Source organism: Heterodontus francisci, chromosome 1, assembly GCF_036365525.1.
Source record: "Heterodontus francisci isolate sHetFra1 chromosome 1, sHetFra1.hap1, whole genome shotgun sequence".
In the NCBI taxonomy this organism is placed as follows: Eukaryota; Metazoa; Chordata; class Chondrichthyes; order Heterodontiformes; family Heterodontidae; genus Heterodontus; species Heterodontus francisci.
The window spans coordinates 45681627-45709339 of NC_090371.1; the positions used below are offsets into that span (position 1 = coordinate 45681627).

At 43.9% G+C, this 27713-nt stretch overlaps 1 protein-coding gene across 1 annotated transcript in view; it reads right to left on the minus strand.

The window, feature by feature from the left end:
- The window catches only part of LOC137379810 (lipoxygenase homology domain-containing protein 1-like), a 302018-nt gene that overhangs the window by 14445 nt on the left and 259860 nt on the right, over positions 1-27713 (minus strand). Inside the window, exons 27-35 of the mRNA XM_068051579.1 lie at positions 26863-26979; positions 23995-24157; positions 22311-22465; positions 15628-15837; positions 11620-11767; positions 7852-8060; positions 6095-6280; positions 5570-5697; positions 3262-3379 (exon numbers count right to left, since the gene is read on the minus strand). Of these exons, the coding sequence (XP_067907680.1) occupies positions 3262-3379; positions 5570-5697; positions 6095-6280; positions 7852-8060; positions 11620-11767; positions 15628-15837; positions 22311-22465; positions 23995-24157; positions 26863-26979 (1434 nt within the window). The remainder of the gene's footprint in view (positions 1-3261; positions 3380-5569; positions 5698-6094; positions 6281-7851; positions 8061-11619; positions 11768-15627; positions 15838-22310; positions 22466-23994; positions 24158-26862; positions 26980-27713) is intronic.

The window sequence follows — 27713 nt, forward strand, 5'->3', positions numbered from 1 at the left end:
TGGCCCCTTCAAGTTTATCATGTAAATGCTATGCATTAGCACACATAGAGCAGAATCTTAACAGCTGCACGGACGTGGCTTTGGAGGCGGGTGGGAGGGGAATTTGCAAAAGTTGCATGTCGGGTCATCTACCTGTGCATTCTCTCCTTCATGCGATCTTGCCAGAGGTGGGTTCAGGATGGCAATGACTACTAGGCCAGCAGGGGCAGGTTATTGGCAATTAAGTGCCCAACTGGGGGCAGAATGGTCATGCTGCCGAGATCTTCCTGATGGCGGTTGGACCCCCCCCACTGAGGCCGAAGCCCGGCAAATGGCTGCAGTGAGGCTTCCTTTAATTGCCCCGACACCTCCCGGAGCCATGACTGCCAGAGGTCCACAGCTGCGGCCGCAAACCATACTGTGAAGGAGCTCCCCCTCCACAATGATGGCCTTGCAGCTGTGGCCACACTTATTTTTACCAATTTTTTAAATTCTTCAGAGGAGGCCTCCAGCTTGAGGAGCCTGCAGAGTCCACTCGCCATCCCTAATTGGACAGGGTGGCCTGGGAAGATTGTGCAGGCAGGTGGGATTCATAACACCATTAGGGCCGGGATCCGTACATGGTCCCGATGTCCGAGAATCTTCTAAGGTGGTAAGATTCCGCCCATTGTGTCGACTTCCACATGGTTTCAAACTCCACCCAACTCTACCTCTCGCCTGACATGAATTAGAATTAGAACATTACAGCGCAGTACAGGCCCTTCGGCCCTCGATGTTGCGCCGACCTGTGAAACCATCTGACCTACACTATTCCATTTTCATCCATATGTCTATCCAATGACCACTTAAATGCCCTTAAAGTTGGCGAATCTACTACTGCTGCAGGCAGGGCGTTCCACGCCCTTACTACTCTCTGAGTAAAGAAACTACCTCTCACATCTGTCCTATATCTATCACCCCTCAACTTGAAGCTATGTCCCCTCGTGTTTGCCATCACCATCCGAGGAAAAAGACGCTCACTATCCACCCTATCTAACCCTCTAATTATCTTATATGTCTCTATTAAGTCACCTCTCCTCCTCCTTCTCTCTAACGAAAACAACCTCAAGTCCCTCAGCCTTTCCTCGTAAGACCTTCCCTCCATACCAGGCAACATCCTAGTAAATCTCCTCTGCACCCTTTCCATAGCTTCCACATCCTTCCTATAATGCGGTGACCAGAACTGCACGCAATACTCCAGGTGCGGTCTCACCAGAGTTTTGTACAGCTGCAGCATGATCTCGTGGCTCCGAAACTCGATCCCCCTACTAATAAAAGCTAACACACCATATGCCTTCTTAACAGCCCTATTAACCTGGGTAGCAACCTTCAGGGATTTATGCACCTGGACACCAAGATCTCTCTGTTCATCTACACTACCAAGGATCTTCCCATTAGCCCAGTACTCTGCATTCCTGTTACTCCTTCCAAAGTGAATCACTTCGCACTTTTCCGCATTAAACTCCATTTGCCATCTCTCAGACATGGTTATTGTTAAACTTTCTGATTCCCTGTACATTAAATAAGTAAACATTTCTTTCAACTCAATGACAGTAAAAACAAATCCACCTTTTTTTGTCTCCAACCTGCACCCTATTGTCTTTAGTTCAACTCCATAAACCTCACAGGCCTCCAGCATCCAGTTTGTACTCCAGGTGGAGTCTGTCCTGAAACTACATTTTTTTTCCTCAAGCGTCTTGGCCTCTTACACTGCTAATGTTCCTCATCAGGGATGAAACCTTAATGCTCAGCATTATCACTTTTAGTACTAACTTGTCCTTGTAAGCCTCCCTACCTCCAACTGCTGCAAACTTTAGTTAGTCCAGCACTGCGTCCTCTTCAGCTCAAAGACCTACACATCTATCATTCTTGCCCTCACCAAGTTCCATTGAATTCTTGATAAGATTTTTGTTTTTAAATCTCTCTATGCCTTTGTCTGACCATATCTATTCGATCTTTCCCAACCATAAATCTTGCTTGCAATTACTTGCCATCTAACTTCAGATGATTGGATTTTCCCCACTTTCTCTTCCCCACCAGCAGAGAGTAACTCAATCAATTCTCTCTCTCAATTTTGTCTTGCTACCTCCACCTCTGCCTTTGAAAACTTCTAAAAATCTGACAGACAAGATTAGGCTTAGGAGTGATGCTCTTATTGTTTCATCGACCTGCTGACAGTCAGTGCCCAGGTCCATGCATGTAGAATAACCCTCTTTATAATGTTCAGGATATCATGCCATGGTGTATCTTCAGGACAGAAATTCTTTCTTTCTTGGAAGGTATTTGTACCTTTTGTTGTGCTACAGTTCAACAGGTGCTAATTGTCCCTTGGTATCTTTTCCAAGTGGCTGTTATTTATCTATGAGGCTTTACAGTGACTGTCAGCAAGCTGTGCACAATCATAGCTTAGCCTCAACCTTTCCCCATTGGATTTGCATATTTGTTCACTGTCTGAGTTTGCTCAGTGGAGCCCGCTGATATTTCCTTGCCTGATCCAGTGTGCTGTAATTGCAGTACCCCCCACTGCCATGGCTGAGACCAACTACTTCAGATCAAAAAGGATCAAACCTGAACTTTCCTGGCCTGTAATGAAGACTTAAAAAATATTTTTGAGAAGTCTGAAATCAAAACTCTTGTCATCACTGTCTTCTCAAAAATGCACCCCTGGCCCTCATCCTTCCTCCAGAATTATCTGATCTCCCCCTCCTCTGAGGACCTCAAATGCATTGTCTCCATCCAGCTCCATGAAATCTATTCCAAAATTCCCTGTTCAAATCAATTCATTTGATCCTGTTGATAGAACCCTGGTCAAAGTTAACAAAGTTATCAACTGTGATTGTGACCATGGTACAACTCAAACCATAGGAACATAGGAATAGGAATAGGCCAGTCAACCTTTTGAACCTATCCTGCCATTCAAGTAGATTATGGATGATTGTTATCTTAACTCCATCTATCTGCCACCCTGGCTCCCTAAGCCTTAATACCCTTGCTGAACAAATATCTATCAATCTGTTTTGAAAATTTCAATTGCTCTCAAATTGTTGGGGGAGAGAGTTCCAACATTTCCACTACCTTTTAGATGAAGAAGTGCTGTCTGACATCGCCCTTGAATGGACTCTTTGTTCTGGACTCTCCCACCAGAGGAAGTAGCATCCCTTTATTTACACTATCAACTCCCACCATCATCCTACTTTCCTTCCCCACTGCCTTCTCTTTTTTGGGCTAAAGTTGTGACCTCACCTTATCCAGGAACCAGTCAGGGCGACATCCTTTGGTGTCAGTGCGAATCCTTATTTTCCTGAGGGGAGCAATATCTGCAATCACCATGTTGAAGGTGTCCTCTTGACCTCTCTCAAATCTGGAAAGTAGATGCATCACGGAACAATAAGAAAAGCAACAGTAATAACAGCACGAATTAATAATCATATTGATATGAACAAATTAAATTGGTTCAAAGGTAATCTTTCATTTGGATGTGGAAGGAGGATGTCTCTTGTGATCTGGAGCTGAATAGCAGTGGATATGACAGGAAAATGGAGACGTAAGGCCTATTGATGCCTCTCCACACTGACTTCCTTTTCTCCTCCCTCTCCTGCTGCATCACCACTGATCACCCTTTCCCCACCCACCATATGTACAGTTTGCGGAGGGGTGAGGGTGGCAGAGCCCAGTCTCCCATCCCATTTCTTTGCTACCCCTGCTAGTGCCACTCTCTGAAAGGTGGTGATAGACTGGAGCAGCTGATCAATTGCCAACAATCTGCAGCAAAAGGGGAAAAAGGGCTGAGCAGAAGCCTCCTCTCCCTCTTATTTGGCCTGCACTCAATCACCTGTACCTTCCTTGGGCTCTGCTGAGACCTATCCTTCAAGGTCTATTGCCACCTTTGTGCTGCTGTCGTGGTATCTGTACTGAAGCAGTGCCAGAGCTTCCTCACTGGCACTGGCAGCCTTCCTCTTCCCAGTTGGAATCTTGCTAAAAGTCGACTGTGTAGTGGTAATGAACTTTGAAAGGAAAATTAATAAGGGTTATGGTGGTGTTGGAGGACAGGCCGGAACAACATCTTTCCAAGGAATTTCCATTGGACACCGTTGCCTATCTCATGCTGTTTATGCTGTACCATGAGCAGTGCTGGAGAGATCCAAGTGCAGGTCTAGTACTGCATGGACAGGTACCAGAACTAATAGTGCGGACACATATCAACACCAAAGTCACATTAACACATTAATAAAATGACAGATATTTGGGCACGGATGAAGGTTATTTCAAACCACTGTGCCAGGGGCATCCTGACAGAGACTATTTCCTTTCCCACATCATTAACATGGCCCAGAGCCATCCTGGCACACCTGAGTGCTGAATAAACTGGTAGAAATTGTAAATGCAAGTGCGGGCTATTAGTGTTCCAGACTTCCACATTTATATACGATGTTCTGAAAGTTACTTGAGAGGAGGAGATAGGAAGTCCCCAGTGCCTAGAATCATCCTCAGGTAATGCAAGGCTGCATACTCTCTGGCTTTTCCTGGCAACCCTGCAGATCGTCCAGTCCATGGCACCTGAGGGCAGTCAAGATGCCAATTTCTTTCAGGCATCTCAACAACAACACCAACAATCTAAGCAATCGAAAAATGAAGTGCACCTTCTCGAATGCAGCTGTGCATTGTGATACTTTAGCGGCACATAGGGATATCAAAGTACACAACTGCACTCATGTAGGTGCAAAACTTTTCCCCTTTATTTTTGTTATCAGCGATTGTGCCACCACGGTGTGCAAACAAAATGCAGGCAATTATATAAAATCAAAACAGAAAATGCTGGAAATACTCAGCAAGTCTGGCAGCATCTGTGGACAGAGAAACAGAGTTAACGTTTCAAGTCAATGACCTTTCATCAGAACAAGTTTTGGTAGATACTGGATCAAACACGAGAAGGAAAATACAAAGCAATGAAGATGAACAAGGTAAAGGAGACAAATGAAAATCCCATTGGCATTGGCCTGAAACATTAACTCTGTTCTCTCCCCATAGATGCTGCCAGGTCTGCTGTCACTTTCTGTTTTTCTTTCAGATTTACAGCATCCACAGTATTTTGCTCTTGTATGCAATTAGTTATGTTTTTACAGCTGTCAAAGCATGTGAACACAAGGGTCACGGGTGCAGAACAAATCAAATGGAGACCACCCAACTGATGCAGAATTTTGCACTTTTATTTCCAACTGGTTGGTGTTCCTACTTAAAGTGTAAATCAGGTGGCATGGTGGGTGGCAGTTTCTTGGTTTCGTTATATTGGACATTTGCTCAGTGCTTCAAAACTGAAAATCCTCATCCATTAAAGCCCAAATATTACAAAAAAAAGAGAAAGTGCCAAATGACAGGCAAAAGACAGATTTAATTTGTTTTGTTATTGACAGCATGATACAAGGCAACAGGATCACAGATGCTTTCAAGGAATAGCGCTTAGATAATGCCAAACTTGAAGATTACTGGAAGAAGGGATGACAGAGAGAGACTGAATCCTGGACTTTTGACATCATATTAAGCTCGAACCCACCTGTCTCCATTTTTATCGAGTAGCATCTCCTCTGTGCTCCCATTGGCTCCAAAGAGAGACATGTAAATATTGGCATCAGTCCCACCATTTGGGCTGTCACCGGTAACCACGGTTATTTCGTAAGGGATCTGTTCAACAACCATATTTACTGTTAACTCTAGACAAATACCAGATACAACCAGAGAACTCCACCGTTCTTTCACCATTACAAATCCAGTTACTTTCCTTCTACACGATCCATTTCACCATTTCTATTGTGATTCCATACCCACTTCTCTTCCCATTCATATCTATTGTATATAATTTCAGTATTGATTCTCCCATTCCAGTCTACTTTCACGTTGCTCCCATTGTATAGATTCTATATCTACCTTCTGTTTTTATTTCCATGCCAGCTTACTTCTTATACTCTTTCATCTACAATTCCCAAACTGGGCACATTTCCTATTCTCCATTCAAATCCATCTTACTGTTCTGAATTAGATATTTTTGGCACATTCTGAAAAGATATGAAGTGGCCCTTACCTTTTGGCCAATCTGGATAGTTTCTGCATCGAGGATGTTGAACACCCGTGCTGTCAGCCCATCGCCTCGGTCTTTGGCAAGCCAGCATTTGCACTGAAAGAGGTACATGATGCCTTTGGTAGGCACAGAGATTTCCAACTCCTCCACTAGCCAGCAGCTCTCTGGAGTGGCACCATCATGACCCAGCTGATCAGAGGGAAACAGAAACAGGGAACAATATAAAAAACTGGAGATGTAAAAGGGGGAAGGAAAAGACTTGCATTTAAATAGCACCTTTCCTGACCTCAGGACATCCCAAAGCACTTTATAGCCAACCTTTGAAGGAAAAACAGAAAATGCTGGAAATACTCAGCAGATCTGGCAGTATCTGTGGAGTGAGAAGCAATTAACATTTCAGGTCTGCGACCTTTCATCACAAGCTCTTTGTTTCTCTCTCCACTGCAGGCTTCTGAAATAAAAACAGGAAATGTTGGAAATACTCAGCAGGTCTGTGCAGAGAGAAGCAGAGTTAACATTTCAGGTCAGAGACCTTTCTTCAGAAGGCTTCTGAACCCTGCCGTCAGGCTCAAATGTGTGGGAAACAGTCATTCCTTGTGATTTTCCCTGCAGCGGCCAATTAATGGCCAGAGGGTGAGCTCGATGCCCAAATAAGAATGGGCTCTCAAGCTGGAGGTCAATCAGAGGCCTTCCAGCTTGGAAGCAGCTGCAGGATGCCATGGCAGGATTGTAAGGGAGAGGGTGCTTCAAAATGAAGGTCCCCTCTCTCCAACTTAAATTTGAAATTAAAAAATTGCCTTTGCAGCTGGGCCACCACTGTGTGATGGGATTGGGGAACCCCTCGACAGGGCAGACAGGCAGAGAGGACCCCTAAGCCTGCCTGGAGTGCTGGTCCCCCACAGTTAGCCACCTTCAATTGGCCTTGTGGCTGTTAATTAGTTGAATCAGCTACCCACCTCATGCGGGTGGGTAGCCCTGCCTCCCTCACCCACCCCACCTCGAGAAAAATGGCCCAGGGGCGTGATGGAGCTGCGGAACCAGCACGCAGGTCTTCGGGGCTATTTTTAGCATTCGCTACCTCTGTTCCCACCCTGGTGGGGGAACAAAATCCAGCACTTGGTGTTTACGTGCACATCTGAAGAATAGTCACTTGATGAGGTACCAGAAGGCATCTGGCACCTGTATAACTGCAAGATTATAACTGCACTTTGGGACAAAGGGGAGCAAATGGAGCACTAAAAAACTGCAGAAAAATTTCAAAGTCTTGATTTTATTCGCTGTCTGCTGTTTGCAAAGGATGGCACAGTGGCGCAGTGGTTAGTACCGCAGCCTCACAGCTCCAGTGACCCGTGTTTGGTTCTGGGTACTGCCTGTGCGGAGTTTGCAAGTTCTCCCTGTGACCTTGTGGGTTTCCACCGGGTGCTCCGGTTTCCTCGCAAGGCCAAAGACTTGTAGGTTGATAGGTAAATTGGCCATTGTAAATTGCCCCTAGTGTAGATAGGTGGTAGGTGGTGGGGATGTGGTAGGGAATATGGGATTAATGTAGGATTAGTATAAGTGGGTAGTTGTTGGTCAGCACCGAAGGGCCTGTTTCAGTGCTGTATCTCTCTATGATATGAACAGATCCAGAAACTCATTAGAGCAATGAGGCAAATGGATCCTTTCTGCCTCTTACAACACAATCCTGTATTGACAGGAACATTGTGGCTGTTGGACAGAGTTCAGACACTGAGGTACAGCAATCATTTACCTGAGCTCACCTCAATTTTCTTAATCTCTCCAACATCAATCCCCATCACCTGGAACTTTTCCATTGATCCAGGAACAAATGCCTTCTTCCCTTCAGGAAGCTCCAGCCACATTCGCGATGTGCAAATCTTCATGGGCCCCATGATGATGACGTATACACGGCTATTGGTGCCAGCATCTCGCTCAAGGCCTGTCGTAATTGTTATGTGGTATGGGATGGCTGTTAACAGATGAGGGGGGAGGAAATGTGTTACTTCATTATCTCCTAGTTTGGCCTCCCATTGTTATTTTCTCCCTTTATAACCACAAACTAGATCAATCAACAATGGTTGTAATGCAAGGCTGGGTCATTAGCCTCTTCATGGTTTTCCTGGTGACTGTTCAGCTTTGAGGGTGGCAGACAAAAGGTTAACTGAGCACATGTGCTGACTGCACATTAGGTTGATGACTAACAGGCAAATGACAGGCAAGTGTGTGGCCTGCTGGCCAAATGTCAGATAAGGGGCTACAAAATAACACTTGCCAACTATAGGTTCCCATTCCCATGGTGCTGAAACGTAGAGCTGGCCGAACTGCAAACCAAATCAACAATTTTCTCCGTCCATTCCTCACCCTTCAATTCTTCCCTCCATCTCTCAATCTTTAGTGTGTTACTCCCTCAATTTCTCATCTTTCTGTGTATTTTTCCCTGCATCTTTTATCCTTTAGTGCTTTTCTCTCATTTCACATTTCTCAACCTGTTTCTTCCTATCTCTCCAATAACTAAATTTAATACCATTCAGTGATTCTCCCTCCACAGAATCTCACAGCACAGAAGGAGGACATTTAGCTCAGCATGCCGGTGCTATTTCTGAAATTTCTGTTACTCTCTCCACATTCAACCTTCATTTCTCATCATTCCATTTCTCATCATTTCTCTGAACATCACTCACTAACTTCGCCCACTATCTTTCAGCCTTCAAAGGTTTACCCCCACATCGCTCATCCTCAACCTTATGTTTCTCCCTCCATCTCAAATCCTTTGGTGTTTCTCCTTCAACATGTTTCTCAATCTCATCCTTCACTGTCTCTCTGTCCATCCTTCTGTGTATTTTTCATTCATCTTATTATCGTGTATTTCTCCTTTAATTTTTCTCTCCTTTAATTTCTCATCCTTCAGTATCATCCCCTCCATCTTTCATCTCTCATTTTCATTCTCCTTCCACCTTGGTTTGTTTAGCCTGTCTCTCCCTCCATCTCTCATCTTTCATTGTGTATCTCTCCATGTGTCCTCTTTGCTGTGTTTCTCCTTCAGTGTGTTCTCCCGCTATCTCTCAACTTTCAGTATGTATCTTGCTTCATATCCAAAATTTAAGTGCGTTTCATTCATTTCCTGATCATTTAGTAATTTTTCTCTCCATCTTACATTTTTGACTTGTTTCTTCCACTCTCTCCAATGTGTTCTAGCCATAATTTCACATTTGGCAATGTTTCTCTCCATCTCACATCCTGAAGTGTCCTTCTCCCTCAATCCCTCATCCTTACATTAAATCCTTCACCTGGAGTTTCTTAGCCTGTTTCTCACCATCTTTCATCCATTTCAATTCTGCAGTTTGTTTCTGCTTTTTATCGTTCAGCGTCTTTCTCTCTCAATATCTCATTCTTCAGTGTATTTAAACTTCAGTCTCAAACCCTTTAATATTTTATTTTACCCTTCCATCTCCAGTCCTTTCATGTGTTTTATCTCAGTAGTCATGATCCGAATAACAGAATAGTACTGTACAGAAGGCCATTCGGACCATTGAGCTCTTTCGAAGAACAATCCAGTTAGTCCCATTCCTTGGTTCTTTCCTCATATCCCTGCAATTTTTTCTCCTTCAAGTATTTATCCAATTCCCTTTTGAAGACTATAATTGAATCTGTATCCACCACCCTCTCAGGCAGTGCATTCCAAATCCTAACCACTCATTACATAAACAGTTTTTCTCTGCTGTTTTGATAATCACCTTAAATCTGCATCCTTTAAATTTTGGATATGAAGCAAGAAACATACTGAAGGTTCAGAGATAGAGGGAGAACATACTGAAGGAGAAACACATCAAAGGAGGACACATGGAGAGATCCTTTAAATTTAGATCTTTCCGCCATTGGAAACAGTTTCTTTTTATTCACTCTATCTAAACCATTCATGATTTAAACACCTCCATCAGATCTCTTAGCCTTCTCTTCTTTAAGGAGAACAACCCCGACTGCTCTAGTTCATCCATGTAATTGTAATCCCTCACCCTGGATCCATTCTAGGAAATTGTACCCTCTCCAAAGCTTTCACATTCTTTCTAAAGTGTGCTGCCCAGAAATGGACACAATACTCCAGCTGGGGCTGAGCTAGTGCTTTATATAGGTTTAGCATAATTTCCTGGCTTTTGTACTCAATGCCGCTCTTTATGAAGCCCAGAACCCATATTCTTTATTCGCTGTTTTGTTAACTGGTCACCTTCAAAGATTGGTGCACAAACCCCCCAGGTCTCTCTGTTCATGCAACCCCTTTAAAATTACACAATTTATCTTGTATTACCTCTCCTCCCATACCAAAATGTATCACTTCAAACTTTACTGCATTGAAGTTCTTTTGCCGTCTGTCCATTCATTGCACCATCCAGTTGAAGTCTATTACAATCTTCCTCACTGTTTACTACATTTCCAGTTTTGTGTCATCTGCAAATTTTGAAATTGTGCCCTTACCCCCAAATCCAAGTCATTAATGTTTATCAAAAACAGCAGTGATCCTAGTACTGAATAAACCTTGGGGAACTCAACTCTCTCCCATCAGAAAGACAGCCATTCACTACTAAATAAAATAAAATAAATACTACTCTTTGCTTTCTACCCCTTACCTATTTTGTTTCCATGTTGTTCCAGCCCCTTTAATCCCATAGACTTAAAGTTAATAACAAGCCTAATATGTGGTACTTTGTCAAATACCTTTTGAAAGTCCATATACACAACACCAATTGCACTTCCCTCATTCACACACTCTGTTACCTCATCAAAACAATCACAATCTGCCATGGTGGGATGGTAATAACTTATTCGGATATCTTTGTAATTAGTGGATTCTGATACCAAGTAGGGATTCAGGGAAGGACTATGTTAATGTGCTACTCCTCTGGGGTGGAGAAATAACTGCCTTTAAAGTGGCTACAACTGACAATATTGTAAGATGGTGCTGGCTAACAAAGCAAATATGTGCTCTATATGTTGAGGACCTTACTGTTGTGTTACTGAGTTCTTCACACAAACTTACCAATCACTCACTAATGAATGGTAACAAATACTTTGGGTTCTTTTTATTGAAGACTCACAATACACTATACAAATTACAGGAGATCTCTACATGCACATCTTACTAAGGATCAATACAGCTTCTACTGATGTCACATGCTTTATAACATCACTTCCTGCAGTGATGATGCACACTCACTATTTACATATCTCATTAAAGCAATATCACAATTACAAGCAATCATATTTCTTCATTATAGATGCTGGCCTGTTGGAATCATAAGAAATGACTGGGAGAGAAAAAGGGGCAGAGAAGAAAGACCAAGCATCCTTTGTGAGAGCGCTATCAACAATGTTTCTTGTGGCAGAATTTGTGGTGCATTATAGACTTTACTGAATGGAGGGAGAGCTATATGTGTTTCTGTCATATCTTAAAAGTCTTATTGGGAGGTTACCTACAATTATTTTTTCCCCAATTTCTTAAAGTATGGACAAGATAAAGCTGAATATATTCTTACTAGGTCCTTCCTCAATTATGTCTTCAATAATGCTTTTCCGTTTACCCTTTTTAGTTAGGGCACTATTGTTGGCGTTTCGGAGACTCAATGAGGAACCATGTAAGCTTTTAACGGAACTGTGAACACTTGTTCGATCTCCTTCATAACCCTATGAGGAAAAATAGAAAGGATCACACAAGGTGAGACAAAATTCAGTCCAACCCATTACCCCCAAGAGTATCACTCCTCTAACTCCCAACTCCCCCATCCCAATTTCTCATATTGTCCCAACCCTCACTTTTGTCACACCCCAATGTCACCCCCATATTATCACTGTTCCTTATGTTTCGCCTTAATTTATGCTTGAGGACTGTTAGAGATGGTCTGAGAACTGACAGTTTAAGGAAAGTTCAAAACATTTATTAAACTCTTGTTTAATAAATCCTCATCCTCATGCTTTGCAATATTATGAGCCTTTTTTTAATAATCTATCCATAACTTCCCTAGTAAGACATGGATGGATCTTTTTCACTGAATGTTTTCTTTTTAATGGAACGTATTTTTGTTGAAAATTTTGAATCATTTCTTTAAACATTTCCCACTGTTTATTTGCTCCCAAACTTTCAGTCTATTTACCCAATTAACTGAAGACAGCTCTCTCTTTATACATATGTATTTGGATTTGTTTAAGTTTAAGATTCTTGTTTTGGACTCGAGTATGTTGCTCTCAAATTTAGTATGGAATTCAATTGTATTATGATCACTTTTTCCCAGACGATCTTTTACTTTGAGATTACTTTGAGAATTTGTAAGGAGCATCCAGGAGGGTTTTCTAGAGCAGTATGTAAATAGTCCAACTCGGGAAGGGGCCATACTGGACCTGGTGTTGGGGAATGAGCCCGGCCAGGTGGTTGAAGTTTCAGTAGGGGACTACTTTGGGAATAGTGATCACAATTCCGTAAGCTTTAAAATACTCATGGACAAAGACGAGAGTGGTCCTAAAGGAAGAGTGCTAAATTGGGGGAAGGCCAACTATACCAAAATTCGGCAGGAGCTGGGGAATGTAGATTGGGAGCAGCTGTTTGAAGGTAAATCCACATGTGATATGTGGGAGGCTTTTAAAGAGAGGTTGATTAGAGTGCAGGAGAGACATGTTCCTGTGAAAATGAGGGATAGAAATGGCAAGATTAGGGAACCATGGATGACAGGTGAAATTGTGAGACTAGCTAAGAGGAAAAAGGAAGCATACATAAGGTCTAGGCGGCTGATGAAAGACGAAGCTTTGAAAGAATATCGGGAATGTAGGACCAATCTGAAACGAGGAATTAAGAGGGCTAAAAGGGGTCATGAAATATCTTTGGCAAACAGGGTTAAAGAAAATCCCAAAGCCTTTTATTCATATATAAGGAGAAAGAGGGTAACTAGAGAAAGGATTGGCCCACTAAAGGACAAAGGAGGAATGTTATGCTTGGAGTCAGAGAAAATGGGTGAGATTCTAAACGAGTACTTTGCTTCGGTATTCACTGAGGAGAGGGACATGACGGATGTTGAGGTTAGGAACAGATGTTTGATTACTCTAGGTCAAGTCGGCATAAGGAGGGAGGAAGTGTTGGGTATTCTAAAGGGCATTAAGGTGGACAAGTCCCCAGGTCCGGATGGGATCTATCCCAGGTTACTGAGGGAAGCGAGAGAGGAAATAGCTGGGGCCTTAACAGATATCTTTGCAGCATCCTTAAACACGGGTGAGGTCCTGGAGGACTGGAGAATTGCTAATGTTGTCCCCTTGTTTAAGAAGGGTAGCAGGGATAATCCAGGTAATTATAGACCGGTGAGCCTGACGTCAGTGGTAGGGAAGCTGCTGGAGAAGATACTGAGGGATAGGATCTATTCCCATTTGGAAGAAAATGGGCTTATCAGTGATAGGCAACATGGTTTTGTGCAGGGAAGGTCATGTCTTACCAACTTAATAGAATTCTTTGAGGAAGTGACAAAGTTGATTGATGAGGGAAGGGCTGTCGATGTCATATACATGGACTTCAGTAAGGCGTTTGATAAGGTTCCCCTTGGCAGGCTGATGGAGAAAGTGAAGGCGCATGGGGTCCAAGGTGTACTAGCTAGATGGATAAAGAACTGGCTGGGCAACAGGAGACAGAGAGTAGCAGTAGAAGGGAGTTTCTCAAAATGGAGACGTGTGACCAGTGGTGTTCCACAGGGATCCGTGCTGGGACCACTGTTGTTTGTGATATACATTAATGATTTGGAGGAAAGTATAGGTGGACTGATTAGCAAGTTTGCAGACGACACTAAGATTGGTGGAGTAGCAGATAGTGAAGGGGACTGTCAGAGAATACAGCAGAATATAGATAGATTGGAGAGTTGGGCAGAGAAATGGCAGATGGAGTTCAATCAGGGAAAATGCGAGGTGATGCATTTTGGAAGATCCAATTCAAGAGTGAACTATACAGTAAATGGAAAAGTCCTGGGGAAAATTGTTGTCCAGAGAGATTTGGGTGTTCAGGTCCATTGTTCCCTGAAGGTGGCAACGCAGGTCAATAGAGTGGTCAAGAAGGCATACGGCATGCTTTCCTTCATCGGACGGGGTATTGAGTACAAGAGTTGGCAGGTCATGTTACAGTTGTATGGGACTTTGGTTCGGCCACATTTGGAATACTGCGTGCAGTTCTGGTCGCCACATTACCAAAAGGATGTGGATGCTTTGGAGAGGGTGCAGAGGAGGTTCACCAGGATGTTGCCTGGTATGGAGGGCGCTAGCTATGAAGAGAGGTTGAGTAGATTAGGATTATTTTCATTAGAAAGACGGAGGTTGAGGGGGGACCTGATTGAGGTGTACAAAATCATGAGAGGTATAGACAGGGTGGATAGCAAGAGGCTTTTTCCCAGAGTGGGGGATTCAATTACTAGGGGTCATGAGTTCAAAGTGAAAGGGGAAAAGTTTAGGGTGGATATGCGTGGAAAGTTCTTTACGCAGAGGGTGGTGGGTGCCTGGAATGCGTTGCCAGTGGAGGTGGTAGACGCGGGCACGATAGCGTCTTTTAAGATGTATCTAGACAGATACATGAATGGGCAGGAAGTAAAGAGATACAGACCCTTAGAAAATAGGCGTCATGTTTAGATAGAGGATCTGGATCGGCGCAGGCTTGGAGGGCCGAAGGGCCTGTTCCTGTGCTGTAATTTTCTTTGTTCTTTGTTCTTTGTATTACTAATGAACTGTGCCTGATTACACAAAACTAGATCTAAAATAGCTTTATCCCTAGTTGGTTCCTCAATGTATTGTTCTAGGAAACTGTCACAAAAGCATTCTACAAGCTCATTTTCCAGACTACCTTTGCTAATTTTATTTTTTCAGTCTATATGAAGATTAAAGTCCCCCATGATTGTTACATTGTCCATGTTACAAGCCCCAATTATTTCTTGCTTAGTGTTCTGTCCAACAGTCTAACTACTATTAGGGGCCTATAAACTTTCCCACCAGTGTTTTCTGACTCTTGTTATTCTTAATCTCCACCCATACTGATCCTACTTCCTGGTCTTTTAAGCCAAGATCATTTCTCATTACTGGCCTTATATCATCCTTTATTATCAGGGCTGCTCTTTCTCCTTTTCCATTGTGCCTGTCTTTTCAACATGTTAAGTACCCTGTATTTATTTTCCAACCTTGGTCACCTTACAACCATGACTCTGTAATGGCGATTGGATCAAACCCATTTATCTCTATTTGTGCCACTAGTTTGTCTATCTTGTTACAAATGCTTTGTGCATTCAGATGAGGAGCCATTAATTTTATTTTTTTACCACTATTCTTTGCATGGACCTACTGTTTGAACTCCTTAAATTTAGTGTAAACAGCTTTATTTCTGTCCCCAATATCAAAGCATATATAACATATATCTATAAAACACACGCACACACCAAAGGTTCCAGCTCTTATCCCTGTGGCACCCCACTGCTATGTTGATGTAACTCCATTTGCAACCACATTAAGCATTAAGCATTTGGTGTGCAGATTACCTTCACAAACAGTGTCCTTTCAATTCTCTTATCCTCCTTGGTCTTCGAAAGCCAACGTTCACATATGAACAAGTAGTTCTCCTCTGAATCCACATCAACCACCTCCACTTTCTCCAAATACCAATCGGGACTTGCCATGGTGTTGTCATGACGAATCTTGATCTTGAAAACCTGCCCGAGGTCTACAGCTTCTATTGTGAATGTATCGACCTGTTAGCGCAAGATAATCAGTCATTTTAGCCAAGTGGCCATTTTTAGAGAGAAGCATAACCCTCTGAGTCAAAGGACTGGATTTTTGTGGGGGGCAGTGTATCAGGGTTGTCACCTGACCCCACTACGATTGACCCATTTCCCTGGGTTGAGGGAGGGCTGTTGATGCAATCTCTACTCTACTCTACAGATAGAGCCCGCCACAGCAAAGCCAGATGGTTTTGTGGTGCAGCAGCAGGTCACTCACTGTTGCCTTGAAAAAGTGAAGAGAGACAAGCCCTGATGGATATAAGTGAAATTTTATTAAAAGGGCTCTGAATAAGTCCACATGTTAAGTACTGCCACCCATGTTCTGGTCTCACAGTGAGTGGGTGGTATTATGGTGGGACGGTAGGGAAGACATCTGGTTTCACTAGTCCTGCCCCATCACTGTCGTTTACATGTCGTTTACATGCAATGAAGTAGTCAAGGGCTGTGAGGCCCAGATATCTGCTCAGGAGAGAGAGAGCAAAATGCATAAAGCCCAATTTAGGGTTTCAACCACAGGCCTTCCCAGCTTGCTTTCCTTCTGGTAGCACTGCTATTCTATCCAGAATCAGATGGTTTTACTGAGGAAAATCCAGCTGAAAATACAACATACAGCAGCTGCATGAAAATCTGATCCGTTTATATTTGCCGAGTAATACAACAGTTCCAACCAAAATTACAATTGTCTTGATTTCTATATTGAAATTTAAAGGCAGAGTTTCCACTACTTGGTTCTGATGTCACAAGGTTTAAAGACACATCGAGTAAGAACATAATTTTTTGGGACAGGAAAGGATGTTAGGTCCTTCACATCATCTCCCTCAATTTCCATCTCCTGAAATGCTACTAGCATAGAAGAGTCTGGCACAGGCCTTTGTGCAGAGCTTGAAGTCCATCCTTTCCAGCGTGGAGGTGGTGACCAACTCTGTGAGAACACTAAAATAAAAGCAAAATACTGCAGATACTGGAAATTTTAAATAAAAACAGAAAATGCTGGAAATGCTCAGCAGGTCTGGCAGCATCTGTGGAGAGAGAAGCAGAGTTAACGTTTCAGGTCTGTGATCTTTCATCAGAACTGACACAGTGAGGATGACACAGACCTGAAACGTTAACTCTGCTTCTCTCTCCACAGATGCTGCCTGGCCTGCTGAGTATTTTCCAGCACTTACTGTTTTTATTTCCGTGAGAACGTGCAGACGTGACCACGATGCAGTGTCTGATGGACGATGCCTCTGTTTCCAGTAAAGCACAAACAGAAACTACCCCATTTCTGAGTGCTGCAGCGGAAGCTCAGACTGAAGTCATGCAATCTCAGCTTGTTGCCATGCAAGTGCAGATTGGTGCCATGCGGGCTCAGGTCAAACTGCTGCCCGCATGGCTGTGGATACCAGTGCTTAAAGGGGTTTGCAAGGTGTCACAGCTGTCCAGCAATTTGTCCAACAGGTTACTAGGATTGCTGAGGCACTGACTCGGGGGAGTGGCAGTTGCTCCGTGGAGCACAAACCTGAGTGTTCACCCTCAGGATGACAGCATTTATCCTCCCACTACAGCCACTCTGCCAGTGCCCTTGCAGTTGCCTGTCCGCCAATCAGCCCAGACTGTTTTCTACATTGAGGTGGTGCAGTTCAAATCTGAGCCTTCTAGGCCCAGAACTGTTAGAGATCATCCTATGGGGCCATCAGCATTCTCCTCCACTGAAAGTCAGCAGCCTTCCACCAGCCATGCTACAGCCACTGGGGTAGCACTGTGTAACAGCAAAGACAGGCAAAGGCATCTGGAAGACAGGCATTAAGTGAATTAATAACTCTTGTATGGAATATTGGACTGTTTGATAAAGTTGCTTTGGAATGTTTGTCTTGTGGTGGCTTTGATTTCAGCACTGTGGCCAGGAGGATGCTGTGATGGTCAGTGACAGAGGGAAGGTAAGGTGTGAGACTTTTGTAGAATGAGAAATTAGGGCTGTGTTCACTCAGTCGAATGAGATGATCATGAACAACCCGGCTAGAAAGGGGATGTATTGGTTGCGTCTTCCCTTCCTCCTCTTCAGCTGCTTACTGTGCCCTCATGGTGATGAGGTTGTGCAGGATATAGCAGACCACAAAGAATGGTAAGATGCACTTTCCTCCAGAGCAGTCCAGACAGGGAAGCATTGCTTAAGTAAACCAATGGTTTCCTCAATGACATTTCATGTGTAAAATGCGCTTCACAGCAATGTTATAAACAAAAATATGACACCAAGCCACATAAGGAGATATTAGGGCAAATGACCAAAAACTTGGCCAAAGATGTAGGTATGAAGGAGGAAAGCGGAGTAGAGAGACAGAGAAGTTTAGGGAGGGAATTCCAGAGCTTAGGGCCTTGGCAGCTGAAGGCACAGCCACCAGTGCTGGAGCAACTAAAACTGGGGATGCTCAAGAGGGCAGAATTAAAGGAGCACAGATATCTCAGGGGCTGGAGGCAATTACAGGGATAGGAACAGGTGGGGCTATTGAGGGATTTGAAAGCAAGGATGAGAATTTTAAAATTGAGGTGTTGCTTAATCAGGAGCCAATGTAGGTCAGAGTACAGGAGTGAAGGGTGAATGGCACTTGGTGCAAGTTAGGATACAGACAGCAAAGTTTGGATGAACTGAAGTTTACGGAGAGTAGAATATGGCAGACCAACCAGGCATGCATAGGAATAGTCAAGTCTAAAGGTAACAAAGGCACGAATGAATGTTTCAGCAGCAGATGAGCTGTGGCAAGGGAGGACTCATGCAATGTTATAGAGGTGCAAATGGGTCTTAGTGATGGCACAGATATGTAGTCAGAAGCTCATCTCATTATATGCCTGCTGCCCACATGAACTTGGTTTATGCTCCAGAGCCATAAGCCAGGGGGTCAGCAGATAGCCCTTGTCACTCAGTAGCCGGTCTTTGGTTTGTCATGGTAGCTCAAATACTATTGGTACAGCAGACTGGCACAGGGTAAGGACTTCATGACTGCTTCCAGGATACTGGGCATTCACTAGTGTGATTTTTTTAACTCATTCATTTACAGGAAGTGGGTGCTTCTGGCAAAGCCAGCATTTATTGCCCATCTAATATTGCATTGGAAGCTGGTGGTGACAACAGAGTGGTTTGCTGGGCCATTTCAGAGGGAAGTTAAGAGTCAACCACATTGCTATTGGTCTGGAGACACATATAAGCCAGATAAGGATGATGGGTGTCCTTCCCTAAAGGATGTAGTAAACCATTTGGGGTTTTCCGACAGTCCAATAGTATCATGGTCATTATTATTGGTACTAAAGGCCTGCTACCTGACCCGAACCCGACGGGACCCGACGACATATGTCAGGTTTGGGTTGGGTCGGGTTGCACTTCTGGGTCCGGCATTTGGGCTCGGGTTGGGTCGGGCCAGATCGGACATGCTCTATCACCACCTCAGGTAACTGAGTGTAATGTTAATTTACTTTTTGGACTTTAAAGGTGGTTTTGCTACAGTTATTGTAAGCTTGTGCAGGTAAGAAACAAAGTGAAAAACAGAAGGTAAGTTAACTGATGATCAGGTCGGGTCGGGTCGGGCGTGGGAAAAAATGGAAGGACTCGGGTCGGGCTCGGGGTCGGACGGGGTTCTGTCAGGCTTGGGTCGGGAATCATTTGCAGACCCGAGCAGGCCTTTAATTGGTACTAGCTTTTTATTGCAGATTTATTTAATTAGGCTGATGGCAAGGCTGTGGTACTAATTGGGTACTTTGTATCCGTCTTTACCAAGGAAGAAAATGCTGTCAAGGTCGTAGTGAATGAGGAGGCTGTTGAGACACTGGATGGGCTAAAATTAATAAAGAGGAGATATTAGAAAGACTGGCTGTACTTAAAGTTGATAAGTCCCGAGGAACAGATGAGGTGCATCCAAGGATGTTGAGGGAAGTAAGGGTGGAAATTGTGGAAGCGCTGGCCATAATCTTCCAATCCTCCTTAGATACAGGTGTGGTGCCAGAGGACTGGAGAATTGCAAATGTTACATCCTTGTTCAAAAAGGGGTGTAAGGATAAGCCCAGCAACAACAGGCCATTTTAACTTCAATGGTGGGAAAGCTTTTAGAAATGATAATCCGGGACAAAATTAACAGTTACTTAGACAAATGTAGATTAATTAAGGAAAGCCAGCATGGATTTGTTAAAGGCAAGTTGTGTTTAATTAACTTGCTTGTGTTTTTTGATGAGGTAACAGCGAGGTTGATGAGGCTAATGCAGCTGATGTGTTGTAGATGGACTTATAAAAGGTATTTGATAACAGGCTTGTCAGCAAAGTTGAAGCCCATAGAATAAAAGGGACAGCATGGTTATGGAGTTGGCTGAATGACAGGAAACAGAGTAGTGGTGAATGGTTGTTTTTTGGACTGGAGGAAGGTATAGAGTGGGTTCCTCAGGAGTCGATCTTAGGACCAGTGCTTTTCTTGATCTATATTAATGACCTAGACTTGGGTGTACAGAGAATAATTTCAAAATTTGCAGATGACAAAAACTTGGAAGTATAGTGAACTGTAGGGAGGATAGTGATAGACATCAAGAGAATATAGACACTGGTGGAACGGGCAGGCATGGGGGCACAGAAGTGCGAGGTGATACATTTTGGTAGGAAGAATGTGAAGAGGCTATATAAAATAAAGTGTGCAATTCTAAAGCGGATGCAGGAGCAGAGGGACCTGGGGGTATACACGCACAAATCGTTGAAGCTGGCAGGGCAGGTTGACAAAGTGGTTAACAAGACATATGGGATCCTAGGCTTTATAAATAGAGGTATAAAGTACAAAAGCAAGGAAGTTATGATGAATCTTTATAAAACACTGGTTCAGCCTCAAATGGAATATTGCATCCAATTCTGGGCACCACACCTTAGGAAGGATGTGAAGTCATTAGAGAGGGTGCAGAAAAGATTTACGAGAATGTTTCCTGGGATGAGGGACTTCAGTTATGAGGACAGATTAGAGAAGCTGGGGCTGTTCTCCATAGAAGAAAAGATTGAAAGGAGATTTGATAGAGGTGTACAAAATCATGAGGGTTCTGGACGGAGTAGATAGGGAGAAACTGTTCCTGTTGGTGGAAAGGTTGAGAACCAGAGGACACCGATTTAAGATGAATGACAAAAGAACCAGTGACAACATAAGAAGAAACTTTTTTATGTAGGGCGTTGTTAGGATCTGGAATGCACCGCCTGAGAGTGTGGTGGAGGCAGATTCAATTGTGGCTTTCAAAAGGGAATTGGATAAGTACCTGAAGATAAAACATTTGCAGGGCTATAGGGAAAGGGACTAACGGAGGTGCTCTGGTTGAGAGTCAGTATAGACACAATGGGCTGAACAGCCTCCTTCTGTGCTGTAACCATTCTATAAATTGAACCGAATTTAAATTCCCTGACTGCCATGGTGGGATTTAAATTGATATTGCCTCATTATTAGTTCAAGCCTCCAAATTACAAGTGCAGTAACATAACCACTATGCTACCATACTAGATGCCCTAAGCATTGTCACACACCAACTACATATTCAGAGAGTGGAGCCCATTGCAGATTGGGCCTCCAGAACTGGATTTTCAGGACCCTGACTTTGGAACCAAATGGGGGCCCCGAGCCCACATTTGCCAGGAATGAGATCGGCGGTAGAATCTTGCGGGAGGCTGCCTTCTAATTGGCCACCTCCGTGCTCACCGTCCTATGAAGGAAGTTGGGCAGGCTCCCGATGCTGCTGGACCAATGAGATGGCCGCTAATTCTGGAGCCTTGGCAGCCCCACTGGGAGAGATGGGTGCTGCTGAGGCAGGTCGGGTACCGCAAGGGCCCCTCAACATGTACCAATGTGGGTCCTCCCTATTTTCATTGCTCCCACCACCACCCCCCCACCCCCCCCCCGCGAACCCCATCTCTACGGGGCTGGGAAAATCCAGCCCAGTGTTCCAGATGAAGACTGATCAGCTCCTTAAAGAGAAATAGTTCATTTGAGGTCATCCATGGTCATGGTCACTGGCTCAATCTATATAGGTGGAATGCAGTTGCTGTAATCAGGGACGGCAGGACTAAGTTCCCTACATTGCAAAATGATGACCCTTCAGAAGTACTTTATTGGATGTGGAGAACTTTGGGATGCTCTGAGGATATGCAAAGTGCTAATTAAATGCAGGTTTTTTTCAGAACTAGAGGACATAATCTCAAAACAAGAGCTAGGAAATGTAGGAGTGAAATCAGGAATGGTACAAATGGAAGTGGAAATCTGAAATTCTCTTCTCTAATAGGCCATGGTTGCTGAGATTGAGAGATTTTTGCTCGGTGAGAGTATTAAGGGAAATGGAGCAAAGGTAGGTACATGGAATTGAGGTAAAGGTCAGCCATCTGATTGAATGGTGGAACAGGCTCGAGGGCTGCATGGCCGACTCTGGTTCCTATGCTCCACACCTATTCAGTTCACACTAACCTGGTTTCGTTCAAATTTATTGGAATGTGACTCAGATTTACTCAGCTTCCTCTCTCCGGTGTCTCCCAGATCTCCTTGGATAGTGAGGAAGACATTTGCATCTGTTCCTGCTCTGTAGACATCACCCGTGTACACGGAAATCTTGTAAATGTGAGCTTCAAACAAAATGGACAATGGGAATCATTAAAGGATACGTTCATGAAATTTAGAAGTTAAATATAATTCAAACAGTCAATAATTGGGCCCAATTTTAACTCTGTGCAAGTGGGTGCGTTTTAAATGGTACCTCTATGATACCGTCCCTCATTTGCTTTTTCTTCTTGAAACATTATCAGGCATATAACATATGCACTGCTATATATTTAACAACTAAGGGAGGGTTCCTGGCTTGGGTGCCTTACGTTAGTCCTCTGGGACTGGGGAAAAATTTTTTCTGGATACTATGCATTAGCGATATTAGTAACATAATGAGAAGATTTCCTATCTTCACAATTTCCATTGAGTAAAAACTTATAACAGAGTAAATCCAGAAGAAATTGTGACTAAATTAAATCTCCCCTCTCCGCGGCCCCAACACAAAAGAGGCTGTGATTTCTAATTCAGCAGCTCACTGACATGACACATAGCTGAGAGCTGAGAGTCCATCTGGTCAGTTCCAGAATCCAGGAAATCCCACTGAGGGGCTTGCTTTTCTATGTAGAGATCCTGAAACGGTGAGCCTCCACAGATAATAAAATTGAAAGGTTAAATATCTGCGACAAGGGTTTTAAAGATTTTCCTTTATATTACCTCAGTGGCGATGAGTACTTTATACCCCTTCACACTTAAAACTATAGGGGTACATTTTCTGTCCTGGATCACCTGGACACACCAAATACAGGAAAATCAGATGGTGAGGAGAATCCACCTGTAAAGAAGGTCATCTTTTCTGCATCTCAGGCCTCTGCCTAATCAGAGCAGGCCCATCTCAGATCGCTCAGTGGTCAGGGTGCTACAACTGATATTTGTGCACTCAAATTTGGGGAGGTGCCAAAATTAGCCAGGGTTCCTGTTCCTAATCACTACCTGCTGGTAATGCAAGGGTGCACAGATGGCAAGTAAAAATGGCATTTTGCTTGGCTGCAGCATTCCGCACGGTTGGATAATTCACCGTCTTGGAACACTGGAATATCCAAGATCCGGAAATGATCACTGAGGTCCATCTGGTCTGTCCCAGAATCCAGGAAATCCCACTATACCATTTGGGACTTTTGGTTTAATTTATATTGGTCTCACAAATCCACAGATTATGTCCTGCCAGATCATGCCTCGCACCATACCCTGTGGGGTCATTGGGGGCATATGTCATTTGTGGGGGCAGAGTGGGTGCCTGAGCCACCATGGATGCATCTCAGGCACTGCCTTCCCCAGACTGGCAGAAACTTCCACTTCCGAGAAATTCCGCCCCGGAAGCCCCACACAAACCTTTCTCAAACCCTTACAAAAGCAAAATACTGGAAATCTGAAATAAAAACAGAAAATGCTGGAACTGCCTAGCAGGTCCTGGCGGCATCTGTGGAGAGAGAAACAGAATTAATGTTTCAGGTCGATGGCCTTTCATCAGAACCTTTGTTTGTCTAGAGAAGATCGAAACCATTCCAGCATCTTGTATTTGTCCCCTCTCCTTCGCGGCACAAATACTCACTTTCCAGTGCATCCTCCACAGTACTCTCACTGCGCTTCAGTGTCCCATCTTTCAGCAGCTTCTTCTGAATAATCTCCAAAGGCACCAGCTCTCGGATGATTTCTCCATCATCTTCGGACTTTGCCAGCCAGCGCTCACAGGGAAAAATAATTGTCTCCGAGCCCTGGCATTCAATTATGACAGAGGGTTAAGCTAGTTATACCCATAAACTCTGTGCCCTATTCCCTTGGCTCAGTGGTAGTACTCTTACCTCTTATTTAGAAGGTTCAAGCCCCACTGCAGGATTTAACCATATGATCCAGGCTGATACCTCAGTGCATTCTGAAGAAGTGCTGCATTATTGGAGATACTGCCTGCTTCTCAGAAGGATGTTAAATATCCAATGGCACTATTTGAAGAAGGGCAGGGGAGGTGCTCTGGCCAACATTTATACTTCAATCAATATTACCAAAGAACAGCTTAGTTAGCCATTGATCTCATTGCTGTTTATGGCACCTTGCTAGTCACAAATGGGCTGCCACTTAGCCCCCAAAACAGTGATTACACTTCGAAATAATTCATTGGCTGTAAAGTAATTTGCAACATTGTGACGACATGCAAGGTGCTCTACAAATGTGAGTATTTTATGTGAATTTTAAAATTAATCACTGAATTCACTGTTTAGTCTCTTCTCAATAAAAAGTGCAAGAAAATCAAAACAAACTTGAACTACCTCCATTATTTATCTTTTACCCCAGGGAATCATTTTATAAAGTCCTGTGGCTAACCTTAAAGTGCAGAGATAATGTTGATGCCAATCACTGCTTGATGCTCTCTGGATTTAGGCAGGTGATGTGTGTCCTTACAGAGAAAGTATGCACTCCATATTGGGCAAACTGAAGCTTTTCCATGCATAGGTTCCTCAGTATTTTGGTTTGAAGACTTTTAAGCATGGTGATGAGTGTTCATGGACCATGCTGACCAATAGAAAACTTTCCCCAGCAGTAGCCCTGAGGCCAGCACATTGAACCCAATACACCAATGGCTGGGAATTCTCAGTCAGTGCAAACATTTGGTTGGTCAGAAACCCAGATGTTAACATGGTCCCCTCAACACCAACATGCACCCCTAGCCAAGCTGTTCCAGTACAGCTACAACACTGGCATCTACCCAGCAATGTGGAAATTGCCCAAGTATCTCCTGTACACAAAAAGCAGGACAAGACTAACCCGGCCAATTACCGCCCTATCAGTCTACTCTCGATCATCAGTAAAGTGATCGCAGGGGTTGTCGACCAGTGCTATCAAGCGGCATATGCTCAGCAATAACCTGTTCACTGATGCTCAGTTTGCGTTCCGCCATTACAGCCTTTGTCCAAACATGGACAGAAGAGCTGAACTCAAGAGGTGAGGTGAGAGTGACTGCCCTTGACATCAAGGCAGCATTTGACCAAATATGGCATCAAGGAGCCCTAGCAAAACTGGAGTCAATGGGAATCAGGGACAAAACTCTCCAGTGGTTGGAGTCATACCTAGCACAAAGGAAGATGGTGTGGTTGTTGGAGGCCAATTATCTCAGTCCCAGGACATCACTGCAGGAGTTCCTCAGGGTAGTGTCCTTGGCTCAACCATCTTCAGATGCTTCATCAATGACCTTAACTCCATCATAAGGTCAGAAGTGGAGATGTTTGCTGATGATTGCACAATGTTCCGTACCATTCGTGACTCCTCAGATACTGAAACAGCCTGTGTCCAGATGCAGCAAGATCTGGACAACATTCAGACTTGGTGGCAAGTAAATTCACACCACACAAGTGTCAGGCAATGACCATCTCAAACAAGAGAGAATCTAACCATCTCCCCTTGATATTCAATGGCATTACCATCGCTGAATCCCCCACTAACAACATCTGGGGGTTATCATTGACCAGAAACTGAACAGGACCAGCCACATAAATACCATGGCTACAAGAACAGGTCAGAGGCTGGGAATTCTGCAGTGAGTAACTCACTTCCTGACTCCCCAATGCCTGTCCACCATCTACACGGCACAAGTCAGGAGTGTGATGGAATACTCTCCCCTTTCCTGGATGGGTGCAGCTGCAACAACACTTAAGAAGCTTGACGCCATCCAGGATAAAGCAGCCCGCTTGATTGGTACCTTATCCATCACCTTCAACATTCATTCCCTTCATCACCGACGCACAGTGGCAGCAGTGTGTACCATATACAAGAAGCACTGCAGCAACTCACCAAGGCTCCTTCGACAGCACCTTTCAAACCTGTGACCTCTACCAACTAGAAGGACAAGGGCAGCAGTTGCATGGGAACACCACCACCTGCAAGTTTCCCTCCAAGCCACACACCACCCTGACTTGGAACTACATCACTGTTCCTTCACTGTCGCTGGGTCAAAATCCTGGAACTCCCTTCCTAACAGCACTGTGGGTGTACCTACACCACAAGGACTGCAGTGGTTCAAGAAGACAGCTCACCCCCACCTTCTCAAGAGCAATTAGGGATGGGCAATAAATGCTGGCCTAGCCAGTGACATCCCACGAATGAGTAAAATAAATGCTGCATCACGGAGCAGCAGGATTTGCTCGGTCATTCCTCAATCTCAGCCATATTCCTAGCTGGGAGAAGCCAATCAAAGGCCAAGCAAGCTCACCAAAGAGGAAGAAACTTGGATGGAGAGTCGTAAGGTAGTTCTGTGCACCTTCCAATGTCTAGGGTTTGAGTACTATCAACAGAAGCTTTCAATGTCAATGGAGCAGATTGCTTGCCAGTGTCTTTGACCAGTCAACTCTTGAACACATTAATAATATTTGCTTCAGTGGCCTTCCCTGGGACCTCCTGAATCTGAGTTAATATCTCCAGTGACACTGACCTTCCCCTTGGACAGGAGTCGCCGGATTTCCACACTGTCTAAGTGCCATCCAGAGTTGATGCCTCGACCATCATGTCCAATTCGAATCTTCTCGATGCACTCACCCACATCCTCCAACTAAAAAGAAACGTGGTTTTATCACCATTTTTAATACATATTTATATTTCAGACAATGTATTTTGCTCATCAAAGCTGAAGTATTTCGTGGCCAAGGACCAACGGTTTCGACTTTTGGAATTTGGTGACAATATCAAGCATTATGAGATCAGATATTGCAAAGCCAGAAAATAATAAAGTTCCCATTACCTTGTTCCAAATCTACAAAGCTCTAGTCACGTTAATGTAGCAGGTCGCCAGTGTTTTTGACCAGTCAACTCTTGAACACAATAATAATATTTGCTTCAGGGGCCTTCCCTGGGACCTATTTTACATGTTCAATATCTCCAGTGACACTGGCTGAGTCCCTGTCTGGAGATGATCTTCTCAGGGCCAACTTTACAAAATGGTGCTCCTGGCAGAGAGCCTTGCCCTCAGGGAACTTATCAGGTATTTCGCTGTATTTCCAGCGCACGCTCTCAACAGGTAACGCTCCCCATCTGCAGCACCATTTTATAAAATCATCATTTAATATCTCTTGCACACCTGGCAGAACACAAGAAAATGCTGGATACCTTGAGCTCTCCCTTGCTGCTACCCACTGTTAACTTAGCTATCATTCTACCCCTGTGTCTCCATCATAATCTTTCTTCTCCCTCTATTTTATTGATACAACTGTAGTCAGTAATCCTCTAAACATTGCTGCTTAGTTTAGAGATACAGCACTGAAACAGGCCCTTCGGCCCACCGAGTCT